This window comes from Podarcis gaigeae, assembly GCF_964106915.1.
Source record: "Podarcis gaigeae genome assembly, chromosome: 4".
In the NCBI taxonomy this organism is placed as follows: domain Eukaryota; kingdom Metazoa; phylum Chordata; class Lepidosauria; order Squamata; family Lacertidae; genus Podarcis; species Podarcis gaigeae.
In genome coordinates this window covers 75,289,583-75,305,065 of record NC_139677.1, presented here as the reverse complement: position 1 = coordinate 75,305,065, position 15,483 = coordinate 75,289,583, and the positions used below count along the sequence as shown (strand labels likewise).

The window sequence follows — 15,483 nt, the reverse complement described above, 5'->3', positions numbered from 1 at the left end:
GATATAGCAAATGAAATTTCAAGGCCAGTTTTAGAAGCTGTGCTGATTACGGACTCAATTGACCCTATTACGCGTTTGGACGTTTAAATATTTGAAAAACTAATTTACAAAAAAGGAGGGGTCAAAATGGCCTCTCAAAAGTGGCTAGTCCCCTCCCCCACCATGTAGCACAACCCCCATCTTTGCTGAACCCCTATAGTCACTTAAAAGAAAAAACACTTTTCACATACTCAAGAATGCATCTCATTTATTATATACATCTGCAGTTCCAGTGGTCTCACTTCATATCTGTTGGTTGGCATACATGGGTTGGGAAAAAGAACTTCTGTCAAAATCATACTAGGACTTATTTCAGAGAAACTGTGTTCAGGATCCGAGTGTTAATATGAAATACATTAGTTCTCTGTCAGAAATATGTGAGGCGAAACTCACCCACACAAAAAGAAGCTTTATTCCTTCCGTGCTCCCCCCTTTTCCTGGTGCTGACAGCGGAATTTGCACAATTTTAACAGCCACCTTTGTAATGTGCCATTTAATTTCAAGCAGAAGAACCATATCTTAGTGATAGAGCATCTGCTTTCCCATTCAGAAGGCCCAACGTTCAATCCTTGGCATCTCCAGGTTAGTCTGAGAAAGTCCTTTGTCTGAAGCCATGGAAATAAATGCTGTGACAAGCAGTGCATTTGCCACATTTATATTCTACCTTTCCTCCAAAGAGCTGGAGGTGGCATACATTCTCTTCCTCCACATTTTATCCTCAGAACAACCCTGCGAGGTAGGTTATGTGGAAACACTGTGACTGGTCCAAGGTCACCCAGCGAGTTTCATGGCTTAACAGCAATTTGAACCCTGGTCTCCCAGATCCTACTCCAACACTAACCACTACATCTCACTGGCTCTCTCACTGTAGGATAGATGTTGTAAACTAGCTATTTTTTAATTTCCATGTTAGGAAATGTCTCCCCCTCCCACTTTTTTATTTAAAAAAGAGATCCGGCAAGAATTGTGCATTTGTAGTTATGACTTGCTCCTTTTGCATTTTCCTTTTGTCAGAGGGCTAACAGCTCTGGATTTGCAAAATAAAAAAATACTAATTGCAAACCATTTCCCCTAAGCAGGTAATTGAGCTGCCATTTGTCCTGATGGTGTATGTGTCAGTACAGTACCAGTACTGGACCATATGAACCCAACAAGTGTTGCCAGTGCTGATTGGTATGCATCACAGATACTTACAAGCCAGTAATAACCTACAGTAAATAACTGGAATAGATTAGCACTGACCAACTTCTCATATTGCAAAGCAGAAGCAAAAGGGGAAATGTAAGTGACTCATGCTTCCTCCCTTCACCTGTTTGTAATACAAGACAGCCCTTCAGTTTGGATGAAATATAGAACCTTGTCACCTGGCTCTACACAGTAGGGCTTACGTTCAAGAAATTCAGGATTGGTGGTCTCAATAATGTTCTCTAGGACAGATGGAAGCTTCATTTACCGTATTTTTTGCTCTATACGACTCACTTTTTCTCTCCTAAAAAGTAAGGGGAAATGTGTGTGCATCTTATGGAGCGAATGCAGGCTGCACAGCTATCGCTGAAGCCAGAACAGCAAGAGGGATTACTGCGCAGCGATCCCTCTTGCTGTTCTGGCTTCTGGGATTCAGAATATTTTTTCCCTTGTTTTCCTCCTCCAAAAACTAGGTGGTGCTTATGGTCTGATGCGTCTTATAGAGCGAAAAATACGATATATGACTGTTGCAAGTAAGAACCAGGTTTCCTAAAACATCCCACTATATTCTCTGTACAGTTATACTGGTATTCCATGGGAAGCACTTGCTTTTCTTTTACCTTTGTACTTTCCATTCCTCACCCCCTACCCCAATTCTTTTTGCTTGCCTTTAACAGATCATTTGATTTCATTCCAGTTTGTCAACTGCCCTGGTTTTCACTTTAGCTGGGTCTCTATCCCAAAACATAAAAAGGTTGTTGGCCTGAGAGTCATTTAATAGCTTTTTTTATTTTATTCAGTGAGTTTTTGTTTGCTTTTTAGATATGCAGTGAAATCCTGTGTTTACTCGGAAGTTAAGTCCCACTGAATTCAGTGCTTGCTAGTAACCATGTTTAGAATCACAGCCATAATAGCTATGCTAGTCCAATGCATCGCATCTCCAAGCTCCCACCTTCAGGAAGTTACATAAAATCAAGAAGCTATTACAGGCAAGAAGGCTTTGTTTAGAAAATGGAAGTTTTCCAAATGAGGAGAAGGAAAAGCAACACAAACTTTGGTGAAAGAAATTCTACCAACCAATAAAAGATGCTAAAGAAGAATTTGAGCACATTGCTAAAAACATTAAAAAAAAACCAACAACAAAATCCATAAATGTATCAGTATCCTGTTCTGCCACCTGAGGTAAAACGGGATGTGCCAGCCCACTCTTCCATGCCTCCCACCATGCCGGCATCACCACTGCACCACCCACAACTAGCAGAGAAGCTATGCTGGAATCAATGCCGATATAATAATAATAATAATAATAATAATAATAATAATAATAATAATAATTTATTTATACCCCGCCCATCTGGCTGGATTTCCCCAGCCACTCTGGGTGGCTTCCAGCAGAATATCTATGGCAAGATCTCTTGTGCTCCATGAGATCTTATGAAATTTCAGCGAAATCTGACTGGCAATCATCACTGCTTCTCTGTAGAGTGGGTGAGGCACCCATGGGGGCATTGCTTCAGGGGCTTCTACCACCTGAGGCAGCTGCTTCACCCTGCTTCATAGGTGAGCCAGCCCTGTTCAGGATAGATAAAAAGAAAAAGTAGTTCTTTACACAGTGCATAGTTAAACTATGGAATTTGCTCCCAACAAGAGGCAGCAAGGGCCACCAACTTGGATGGCTTGAAAAATAGATTAGACAAATCCATGGAGGGTAAGGTTATCAAGACCTACTAGCCACAATGACTATACTCTGCTTCTACTGTGAGAGGCAGTATGTCTCTGAATTCTAGTTGCTGGAAATCACAAGTGGTCAGTGTGCTGTTGGACTCAGGTCCTGCTTTTCAGCTTCCCGTGGGCATCTGTTTGGCCACTGTGAGAACAGGATGCTGGAAGAGATGAGTCACTGGCCTCATTCTGCAGCCTCTTCTTACGTACAGCAAACCTTCTGGCAACTTTAATGAATCCTCTCATATTTATTCACAGAAAGGTTAACATAATTCTCTGCGTATTATATACAGAATCTTCAACTTTATTTTCTTACCATATAAAATTATCAGTGTGGTGTTCCTTTCAAGTACAAAAAGCACACAAGACATCAGATGTAAAGAGACATCACAGAAACGGCCTTCATTTATCTCTAATATGACTAGTAATTTATAACTTCAGTGCCTATGCTTTTAAAAAGATACACATACTACAAAAACACGTAGTAGTTTGACACAAATTGCTCCAACACATTTCTTTCTGCACTGTACATAAACAGTACTTCCTTCTTAGTTTTTTTTTAAGCCTGGGTAGGTCCATCTGCTAAAGCTGGTTTCCTATACAAACAGGTATAAAGGCACTTTCGATGAACGTCAAGTGGAAATTAAAAAACCCAAAATAGAAGTCACAAACATGGTCAGTTCCATTTAATAGACAGACATATCCAGCACAGCCAGATTGAGGCACAATTTTATTTGTGCCACTACCATTCTACTTCGTTCTACTCTTTAGAAAGCCTATTGTTCTTCAATGGCTTACAAGCTTGTTCTTAACTTTAGCAGATAAAGGTGATTCCCGTCTCGTGTCACACAGTTAAGGTCTTAGTCTGTGCTACAAAATAGATATAACACAACCAAAAGACAAGTGGATTCCCAGGCCTGAAGACTATAAAATGTTAAAATCAGAAAAAGTCTCAATGGACTCAACATGCCAGTCAGATTAATGCACTGGTTGCCATTTAAAATATTCAGGGACTGGCCATTTTTTGAATATAATTCTCTGACATATAAGGACAATTCCTGAGAAATCCTGAGAGCTGAAATGACAGTGGTAGAAAGAGGTAGAATTGCTTTGACTCGTACAGCAGAAGACCCACACAACCAAAACAATCAGTATGTTCAAAATTCAGATTTATAAATAGTTTTCTAGAACATATGTACAGACCTTTAAAATTGCTTACTTTTGAATAATTGTTGCATGAATATGGAAAAAGACCATATGGAGAACTTCTGGGTGTTACAACCTCCACAAGATAATCTTCATAATGTTAATGATTTTCTCATCAGATGTGAGTCCAATTTACTTTTACTTTTTACTTTTTTTACAGATCACATTGCTTGCTGAATTCTCCCCCTACAATTTGCATGTCACATAATTACCAGTCCACACAATGTTCTTACTCATTCACACCAGGTATTCACAGTTCAGGAAACTGCTCACAAGAAGATGTCAAGTGGATCAGGAGAATTCACAGGCTAATGGCTTTAAAAACGGACACATTTTATAGATATATTTCTAAGGTGTGCAAGTGGTTGTGAGCAGAAATGTGAGAAAAATAAGCAGCTTCACATTCAATACAAAATATCTTCATTCTCCTTTGGTGACATCAGCTTTCAGGCTTCCTGCTGTCGGTCTTGTTCAGGTGATCAAAGCTACTTTGGAGCATAGAAAGGGAATTCTTCAGCTACAGAAATAAAATCCGACAAGAATTAGGCAGTGAATTGTTTCTAAAAAGAGATCTAATTACTTTTCAGCAGAACCAGCTCCAGGTTTGAGGGGACCCTCACTATGGGCTGCCTTCCCTTGTTGGTGGCCCCATGGGATTACGTGGTCTATTCTCTTCATATTTATTTCCACCAGACAGGTAGGTATTTGGGTACCAAAAATGAGTGCCAGACGGCTGCCATTGTAATTGCTTACGATGTGACTGAGAGGCAATGTCAACTTTGGATGATTGTGGGCAACTAAAATGGCAGTGACCCAGTGTTCACTGGGCTCTGGAAAATGGGCGTCAGGACAGCAGTGTAAATAGCATCAGCTGCACTTGGTACTTGGGAGGCTGCCCAAAAATGCTGCTTTGTGTTGCCAACCCTGCCCCACACTAATAGTTATGTACTAACAGAGTGCTTACTACAGATGAACTGCAACTGTATTTTAAGGGATGGGAACCCAAACAACTAGGCACAAGTCATAAGAGATCTACTTAAATTGAATGCCAGAAATGAACTAGAGCAGTGTTTCCCAACCTTTTTTGGGCAAAGGCACACTTGTTTCATGAAAAAAATCTCGAGGCACACCACCATTAGAAAATGTTTAAAAAATTAACTCTGTGCCTATATTGACTATATATAAAGTAACTCTCTTTAATAGGAATCAAATAACCACAAAGAAAGTATTTTATAATTACTTTATTATGAAATAGTAAGTAAAAACCATCTTTGCTTTCTTTTCATGCCCACTCATACTTGGGCTCTCATCTGGCTCCAAATTTTGTTCAGAGTCCAGTTCTTTTCTTTTCAAAAACTTTTCCATCACTGCAGTATCCGGCCATCCAATTGCCACTGACAAACGGATACAGACCCCTTTTTTTTACAGCACAGCTCGCACAAATGTACACGGAACACCCTTTTCGAATTAAAACACACAGTCTCACGAGAGCAAGGAGCAGCGATTTTATATTTTACGAAAAGAAGTCGCTAGTCCTCATGGTGACAGGGTGGAAAATATTTAAAAGCAGAACCACCTTGAGGAAGGTGGAGCCATATCACATCCCGGCAGGAGGCCTAAATTGGTGGAACGCTCAGGCCCCGCCTATTCAAAGAGGACTATTAATTTGGAGAGCTGCTATCTTCCAAACTGTGAGACGACGAGGCAAAAGGGGAGCCCTGAATGGAACTTTGCGTTTTTGTCTCAACGCCGGTCTCGCGCTGCCGCTTCCCGCGCTCTCAAGGACCCGGGAGGAGGAAGGCGTGAAGGGAATCCCGAAGGCGCGAAAACCTCGCGCATGCGCAGGCCTTCCGCCTGCGACAGCCCAGTAGGCCGGCCGAAGCAAGCGGCGATGGGATGTGGGAGGGAGCTCGCTCGCCGCCCCGCGTGTGCTCGCCGCCGCCGCCCCGCCTCTCGCCGCCCGACTCGCCCGCCTCCCTCCCACGGTACACCAGGCAACGTCTCGCAGCACACTAGTGTGCCGCGGAACACCGGTTGGGAAACACTGAACTAGAGGACAACCCACCTAGAGATGTCCTAGTGGAAACCTGAGAACCCTTAGTTGTATGTAACATGTAACAACAAGCATAATCATTTTTCAAAATTGTCTATTGATTGGCCATCTGTCATGGATGCTTTAGCTGAGATTCCTGCATTGCAAGGGGTTGGACTAGAGTTGGTCTCTTCTAACTCTAAGATTCTATGATTGCAGCAGCAGAATCTACTCTGAAGTACCTATGGGCAACAGAGTGACATGGGTTTTCTCAAACTGTATCTGCTTTCATACATAAAAGAATTAAGCCCATTCTCTAATCTACATCTTACCAAATCTGAAATATGTGTATGAGGTTGTTGAGCTTCATTCAGTAGAACTTGCAATTCTTTAAATAATATAGTTTTTAAAGACATGTTTCCTTTGTAAGTTTTACTGGGATGCAAAGAAAGTTCTTTTTAATAAGGAGTACTGTCTCTTGGTCACCTTTACTATTGTTCCATTTCATTAGCACACATGCCACAAACATACATTGTGGCAAATCTTAAACTTCAAAGCTTCCTTAGTTCTTAAATATTCATAGCAGCCCTGGAATTATCTCAAGCTCTTGAATATTAATATTCTCTTTCTCAAGCAATCTCAATCAGTTTTTTTGTATCCCATTCTCACTAGTTAATACCTGAAAGCCTGAGGCCATAGCATCCAAATACGGAAGTGATTTATTAATCCTTTTATTAGCAAAGCACTAATCTTTTCACACATCCCACGTTTCGTTTTCACATGTACGGGGACCAAATAATAGAAACAGCAACACCCACCTGTTCCAGCAATGCTATGGAGTCCCTCAGCACTCCTTTGACATGCTGGACTTGATCTTTGTCCTGCTGGTGAGTTTTTTCTCTTGATGCCACATTAAAGGCTAAACTGAGAAGAGAAAATGCAGGGATAAGTCGCTGCCTTACAGTCCTTAAAGAATGTAGTCCCATTCTTTACTTTGCTTTCGCCTAATTAACACATTACTACCATGATCTATGTACATGTTTTCCAATCAGATCCCAGCCTTGCAAAACACTGCAGGGCTGGCTCAGGGAGGGCAGTGTGAGCAGCGCTCCCCCCAATGCACCCAGGGTAATTACCCCAACAGCCCCTACTCCCAAGCTACGCCCCTGCCCTCCTCAGGTGCTCTTGCATGGCTGGACTGTGTCCTTGAACTGAATTGTAATAATGTCTTAATTGCCTGGACAGTGTTTATAGATACCTCTGAATTTACCTACTGTACAAATGAATGAATTGTATTTGTTGCTTCACCCACTTTTGCCTCTGTTCCCCATAAGAGAATGCAGCCTTTGGACTGATAAATATTCTCCATTCCGGTCACAAAACACAGGCTGAGCAGCTTCCCCAAAAGCCACCTAATGCATTGGTGTCTAAAGTGAAATTTGAAGTTGGTGCTTCTTGGCCCTTTTAGCCTCTGGGTAGACAAACTAAGGCCCGGGAGCCGGAGCCGGCCCAGTTGCCTTCTGGATCTGGCCCACAGATGGTCCATGAATCGCTGCGTGGATCTGATCGTTCAGGCTGTGCCAGTGTGTGTGTTTGGCGGCGCCTCCTCCCTCCCTTCTCCTGGCTTCTCCCTGCCCTGCCTAGAGCAGAGAGCAAGGTGGCTGGGCTTTGTTGGTGCCAGCAGCAGTAGCGTTAGCTCTCGAGCGACCGTCATTGTAAGCAGGCTCAATTCAGGCTTTGTTGCTGCCAGCCCCTCTCTGGAGCCCTTTCGCACCATCCCACTACTGCTAGCCCCTGCTGCTTGCAAGACACAGGTAAGCAGCCACTGGGGCTCGTCCGGTGCTGTGGAGAAGGGAGGGGAGAGTCGTGGGGGGGGGATGACTTACCTGAGTAGAATGTGTCCCTTTATTTAAAATGCATCTCTGGGTTATTTGTGGGAATTCGTTCATCCCCCCCCAAAAAAAATATAGTCTGGCCCCGCACAAGGTCTGAGGGACAGTGGACCGGCCCCCTGCTGAAAAAGTTTGCTGACCCCTGCTCTAAACTACACCAGGTCTGTATTGTGAAGTCAGCAAAACTTTTTTTTGTTTTGCTTTGTTTTGGTATCTTATATTTGACAAATGAGGCATAGTTGAACATGAGGGTGGGGAGAAATCCACTCACTTTACAGATCCTTCTTCCTGAAGCTGAACACGGTAAAACGACTGAGCTGCATGTTCAATCTTGGACAGTTTGAGGAACAATGTCACATTTAGCAAAACCAGTAGGAGCAAGCTGCAAAGAAAGAAAGAAAGAAACCAGGCTGTTTTTATCACTTTTTCTGTTTCATGTTTATAGCATCACAGTAGTTAAGAGGCTAAACAGCAAGGATGGGGAAACTGTGGCCCTCCAGATGGCTGCTGGACTCCAGATCCCATCAGCCCTAGCCACTATGCCCAATGGTCAGGGCCAATGGAAGCTGTAGTACAATACCACAAATTCCCCACCCCTGCTACAGAGACTACCCCAGTAGGGAAAAGCATGTAAGATTAGAGAGGAAAGATCATCTTCATGACAACCTTGGCAAGATGGTTAAGACTTTTCACTGGGCAAAATAAATTATAATATTCTCATTTTAAAATGTGTATTGAAAAGAGAGCTAGCATGAGAGAGCGTTGGCATTGTTCAAGCTACATTAGACCAGGGAGATCAAGGCTAGTCCACAAGCTCTCATCTTAACCTCTACCGGTGGGAAGATGAACGGGGTTTCCGTGCGCTGCTCTGGTTCGCCAGAAGCGGCTTAGTCATGCTGGCCACATGAGCCGGAAGCTGTATGCCGGCTCCCTCGGCCAATAAAGCGAGATGAGCATGACAACCCCAGAGTTGGCCATGACTGGACCTAATGGTCAGGGATCCCTTTACCTTTACCTTTTACCATTTTTGCTAATATTCACATTTTTGCAGAGCACTTTCCCTTAAACATACTGCATTTTTGTATGTTATTTTCATGAATATATGCATTTTAATTCAAACCCCCCCCCCCCAGTATTTGCATTTTTGTACCCGTTACTTAGCTGGACAAGTGTACTGTAAGATGTGAAGAAGTTTGAATTTCGAGGAATGGCTGAGTTTCAGTTCTCAGATTGTTTCAGAAGGCGTGGATTAGGGAGATTCCATTCTAAATGCGAACTGAATTGAATTCTCCCCCATTCCTGCTGCACATACAGTCACAATATATGTGAAAATCATTAGCGGGGCTGGGGAGCTGGAGTTGCATGCAGACACACTGGGATGAAAACATGAGGATGAGAGAGGGTCCCTGACTTTCATTGATCCAGTTTTCCTCAAGCTAGTGTCTTCCATGGGTTTTGGACTAGCTCCAAGCAATCCTCCCCCAAACATTTGGAGGGCACCATGTTGAGGAAGGCTGCCCTATAATCTTACAGAAAGATTCTGAGAGTCAGGATGACTCCCTGTCTCCACCTGCCAAACCAGCAAAGGATTATGTGTATGTGACCAGGATATGTTTCCTCTGAAGCCAATTCATCACTTGCACCTATATGTCAGTATCCTGCATGTTAAAAATGTGAGCAATTTGGGATTAATTTGACAATGGCTTAGGAAAGCTCCTTTCTGCAAAATCAACCTCCATGAAATTCACTCAAATGCCACCAGGGAAAAATGTTTCCCCCAATATGTTTCGCCATAAGAAAAATGAAGTCAAATGAAATGCCAAAAAAGTACTTACAAGATGCTCATTACCACTATGATGGTGATGGTCTTATTTGTAGCATTCCTTTTTGGTCCTATAAGGCAAGAAAAGCAACTATTAAGTCTACTGTATCCATCTTCTTAAACTAGATTAACTTCACCTGAACGTGCATCTTTTCTGAAGACTTTCCCCTACCCCTTCTCAATGGTGGAGCAGTTCTGGTTCTTGTCTGAACTGAAAGATGCTGCTCATGTTTGCAGTCGAAATACAAATTTAATGTAGAGTGTGTTTATTTGACATGCACAGCAAGAAGTACGGTAGGCAGATATTCTTGTTGCAATGGAAGCTCCTCCAGAGTCGTAAAGGGCCTGAAACATCTACCACTACAATGTAATAGGCAGTGTAAGAATAGTCTTGCATTAATCTCAGAATTCTACCATGATGGCTGCTGCATATAGATTGATTCCGCCTTGTGCACACACCTGTCCCATGCCCAATCTTCTACCTGCCTTTGCTCACAATTCCAGCCTACGTCCCGGTAAGCTGGTTTCTCTCTCTCATGGTTACACAATGAGGCCCTCTGCCAGAAGTTACAGGTGAGACCTACAGAAAGTTCTGATACCACACAAGTGCACATTTCGCTAACAGAGGTGGCAGTAAGGGAAGCTACTTTAGGACACGGACTTAGAAAAACCATCTAATCATCCCAAGCAGCATTCCAATATATCCTGATGCATGTGGAGACCAGGAAAAGTAAAACATGCATCAGCTACAGAAAGAAATTTATGACCAAAGATAAATTCCATAGGCAACACACTCAACTAGTTTTCACAAACCAGAACCAGGAAATCGTGTGATACCCACATAGGATATTTCTATACTTTGGTGTTCTACAACTAGTGCTGGTAAGCCTCTGGCTGGTCAACATACTCCTCCTCACTTGCACACCAAGATGTCCTCCTTTTTGTTATTTGCAGCAAACCATAATTTGCCCTTTTTGTCCAAACAGGCAAACTAGGGCTGGTGCTTGCATACAAACCAGGGTAACAAACTAGGTTAGGCATTAGATCAGAACACACCCATGACATTAGCAGTTGGACTTATCATCTGATTGCCACCCTAAAGATAAGGTCAGGTATGAAGCACACACTAGACTTACAGATGACATCAGCACTGAATGTTCTCTTTCACTTGTCAACTTAGGTTTCTCTTGATCACCAGTTTCTACTACACTTCATGAGCTCATTTTCTTTCATCCCCATGGCCATTAAAACAAATAGCCATTATCTTGACAAATATTTGAGTACAATATTTTTTGTAGCCACTAAGGGTAAGGGATGCGATTAAAGTTAAGAGTGTATACATTTTCGCTGAAACTGAATTGGCCACCCCCTCCCCACATCACTTAGTATAACACTGAGTAAAACCTTTTTTAAAATTCAGATTTCGTATTCCGGCATGCAAGTATGCATTATAATTGCAGTGTATGTATTGACACAAACACTCTCATCTGAGAAGCTGGAGCACCAGTGAGTGGACTGATTAAAAAAATCTAGGAGGCAGCTTAAAACTACTAAAATAATGAAAGGGATCAAACAGTTTTTAGGTTTCTGCAGCACACTCTGTATTGTTTTTCTCTGTATTATCTTTCCTTGAATGAAGCTATGCATTAGCAGTTTAGACTCATTTAAAGTTGCTTCGTTTAGTTCATTCACCCTTCTTGGAACACTAAACTGTGCCATATGTTCCTCAAAATAGTCATTTATCTTCTAAATCAGCCAGTACATGATCATATGCAATTGACTAGCATATGGAATTTTGAAAGGGCAATTGTGCAACAAGATGAGTTTCAATATCCCAGAAATTAAATGAAACTAAGTCTGATTTCAAAAGAAGGTTTAGATGGTAAGAAGATGGAAGGAAAACACTAACACGTACATAGGCATAAATAATGAATGTCATCCAGTAGTGTCTTGTGAATGACATTTGGAACATAAATCTCAAATACATGGTTGTGCAAACTGCAAAGGAAAAAAAAACTGGTCCAATCGCCCCTGTCCTGAAATCTGCATATTTTGCACAGATCCCACAATGCAGCTGTAAGCACACATTAAGTAGCTGAAGACAAATGAATCTGAGACATTCTGAAATGTGAATCAATTTTTTTGCAAAGTAAAATAAAATACACTGTATTTACCAATAGGATGCTTTGTAAAAACGGGTAGTTAGTCTTAAAGAAATTTCCAAAAGAAAAAGAAGGCAGCTTTTATCATATGTGGTGGGCGTGTAAGGTAATAAAAGCATTCTGGGAAATGATATATAATGAATTGAAAAATAATGTTTAAAATAACTTTTATTAAAAAAAACCCAGAAGCTTTTCTATTAGGAATTGTAGGTACCAGTATCCCAAAGGACCAGAAAAGACCTTTTATGTATACAGCGACAGCCGCATAAATGTTATTAGCCCAGAGATGGAAAGAAGACAAAGTCTCTACCAGGGAAGAATGGCAAATTAAGCCGATTGGAATATGCCAAAATGGCAAAACTGACTGGAAAGCTCAGGAACCAAGAAGACCAAAACTTTAATAAAGAATAGGGAAAATTTGTAACCTATCTGGGAGACCATTGTAGGCAGATGAAAACATTAGCAGGATTGCAATAGCACTTGTGATGTAGCAAATATTATGGACAAAATGGAGCGACTTAAAATATGGATTACTGAATAATATGCAGTTGAAAAGGTAGACAATAGGATCCACGACAGGGAAAGTGGGAAGTACAGAGATTCAGAGGAATTTCCAAATATGGATATGCATTTTGTATTGTTATAATTTTATATTTGTAAAATCAAATAAAAATTATTTCAAAAAATAATAATAATTCCAAAGGCATCTCTGTGCAGGCAATTCCTACACCGACAATTCAGCACTATAGCACTGAACCTGGAAGCATTGGAGACAGTAAAAGGTAAAGGTAAAGGTACCCCTGCCTGTACGGGCCAGTCTTGACAGACTCTGGGGTTGTGCGCCCATCTCACTTAAGAGGCCAGGGGCCAGCGCTGTCCGGAGACACTTCCGGGTCATGTGGCCAGCGTGACAAAGCTGCATCTGGCGAGCCAGAGCCGCACACGGAAACGCCGTTTACCTTCCCGCTGGTAAGCGGTCCCTATTTATCTACTTGCACCCGGAGGTGCTTTCGAACTGCTAGGTTGGCAGGCGCTGGGACCGAGCAGCGGGAGCGCACCCCGCCACAGGGATTCGAACCGCCGACCTTTCAATCGGCAAGTCCTAGGCGCTGAGGCTTTAACCCACAGCGCCACCTGCGTCCCCTTTGGAGACAGTACCTGCGGGAAAAGGCACAACTTTGCATAGGAGCTGTGTGTGAGCTGCAACACCACCACCCTTGTGTTGACTGTACCAGCCTGCATGTACCTCAGAGATGCCATATTTGGAGAGGCAATGAAACTGAATGAGCTATGCAGAGGTGCTATATAATGCATGGCTCTCACGCGAGCACATCCCTGAAATTCCTTTGGCTTAAGTTAATGGTCAAAACAAATACTCCTGCTTGTAGTACCCACCTCCATCACCACGGGAAGGTGCACCTGTCTCCCCCGAAGAGTACTGTGAAGAACGTTTAGGAAGTATCTCTCCCACATTCCTTTGTAAAGTCCACCTCCTCCTCCTCAAAACACCAAGTTTCACTGGATCCTCCACAGGTTTGTTTATTTCATATTCTTCCATTAGCAATTCCGATTCTGTAATGGAACAACATCCTATTTCTTACTCAGTTTTCATTTTATTTTCACTCAGAAATTCACAACACTCTATACTGACATTTTCCAGGATATTTGAAAGGTGGTCTTTGACTGGAGGGGGGGGAGAGGAAGCACATGATGCATTGGGAAACCCAAATGTTACATTCAAGAAGTCACGTGGAGAGACAAACTGGTGCTGGCCTTATTTAAAAAGGGAGTGGGGAAACCAACAGTGAGCAAGGCTGCATTCACAAGGCAGTTTATTAGTATACATAAAAATGAGCAGGCTGGTCTACCTGCAACAAGTAATGCTTTACTGCAGTGCATGGGAAATAATTTATCAGAGCCTAAATAAGGTTCTGCTACTGCCCTACTTTCAGGTTATCACAAACAGTTGGTTGAAAGTGAAATAACAGTGTTCTAATGATGCGATGTACAGTGGTACCTCGGGTTAAGTACTTAATTCATTCTGGAGGTCTGTTCTTAACCTGAAACTGTTCTTAACCTGAAGCACCACTTTAACTAATGGGGCCTCCCGCTGCCGCTGCACCGCTGGAGCACAATTTCTGTTCTCATCCTGAAGCAAAGTTCTTAACCCAAGGTAATACAGACCCAAGGTCTGTAACCTGAAGCGTATGTAACCTGAAGTGTATGTAACCCGATGTATCGCTATAGATATACTATGAAAGACAAGTGAACAGCTTAATGCCGAGTTTTGATGCTTCATTTTTGACCTTATCTTCCAATGGTACTCAATGGGTCACTCCACATACTTGCATAAGCAGTGTTCAAGAGCAGACACATCTGCTGGAAGGCTACCAAAAGGTAATAAATAAAGTTAAGAAACAGTCTTTAAACTGTTTCTAAATGCTGGGAAGGTCCAAGGCTGTTCTAAAGAATAATTCTTGTGAAAATCCTGCAAATTGCACCACCACGTAGAACTATGCAGTGCTATCAAATATCAAAGCTATGAATGCAATTTGGAATCATCAGAAAGGAGGAGACACAGCACTTACCAAGTTGCTTAAAGTTTTCTCCTATCCCACCCCATGTGTTTTTCTCTATTATATTCTTGACAAGCCCCCATGGTTGCTTTCTGTATTTCACATCTGAGGAGATCCTGCAGCAAAAAGAATAATAAGGTTAGCAACTGACTGCAATGCAAGTACAGAGGCATGCTTAAGGACAGAGGCATGCTTTTTCACCCACTATGAGCGCAATTTTGTCGGTCTTTGCAGCTCAAAACAACAAGCTGTGTACATGAGGCAAAGGCACGGTCACTAGGTAACACCTTCTTCACCCATGCCGGTAGCCAAAAGGAGGAAATGCATAGAAAACTTGGTCTATGCTGAACACAGTACTGTACTTTCGAGTGCACACACACACTGGCTTTAAAAGGCTATTATAGATTACACTGCCAGCTGTAATCTGATGATGAACTCTACTGAAAAGGCAGTTGGAGAAAGCTCACAACACATGTTTATAGGTCTGTTCAATACCCTGGCAAAAATAGAACCAAAGAAACAAGTAAACGCCTGTTTCTGTCAACAGATCGTTTTCCAACTACCAAAGTAAACAGGGAAGAGAATTTGTGCAAAAGAAATTTGTGCAGTAGAACCAGTTTTACCAAACTGAGTGCAGTCGTTTTTGACTGCCTCCAGTTTCCCCATTTAACAATGCAAAATGCCTCACCGTAGTCTGCACTTCTGGCTGGACATGCGAACAATACAATAACTATACACGGTGTAGAAGTAATCGTGGTAAGGTACATCGTGTGTCACCACCTCTGTGTCTATCCGATAGCAATGATCTTTGTGGCTCCGTTTATGCAGGACCTATTAGAAAAAATAA

At 42.2% G+C, this 15,483-nt stretch overlaps 1 protein-coding gene across 4 annotated transcripts in view; it reads right to left on the bottom strand.

The window, feature by feature from the left end:
- Positions 1-4,098: 4,098 nt before the first annotated feature.
- GRAMD1C (GRAM domain containing 1C) overlaps positions 4,099-15,483 on the bottom strand; it is a 58,208-nt gene continuing 46,823 nt past the window's right edge. For all 4 annotated transcript variants that reach the window (XM_083736693.1, XM_083736692.1, XM_083736695.1 and 1 more), the window contains exons 12-18: positions 15,325-15,467; positions 14,649-14,752; positions 13,456-13,632; positions 9,912-9,969; positions 8,348-8,458; positions 7,003-7,108; positions 4,099-4,669 (exon numbers count right to left, since the gene is read on the bottom strand). In XM_083736693.1, coding sequence (XP_083592819.1) covers positions 4,592-4,669; positions 7,003-7,108; positions 8,348-8,458; positions 9,912-9,969; positions 13,456-13,632; positions 14,649-14,752; positions 15,325-15,467 — 777 coding nt within the window. In that variant the 3' untranslated portion in view covers positions 4,099-4,591. The remainder of the gene's footprint in view (positions 4,670-7,002; positions 7,109-8,347; positions 8,459-9,911; positions 9,970-13,455; positions 13,633-14,648; positions 14,753-15,324; positions 15,468-15,483) is intronic.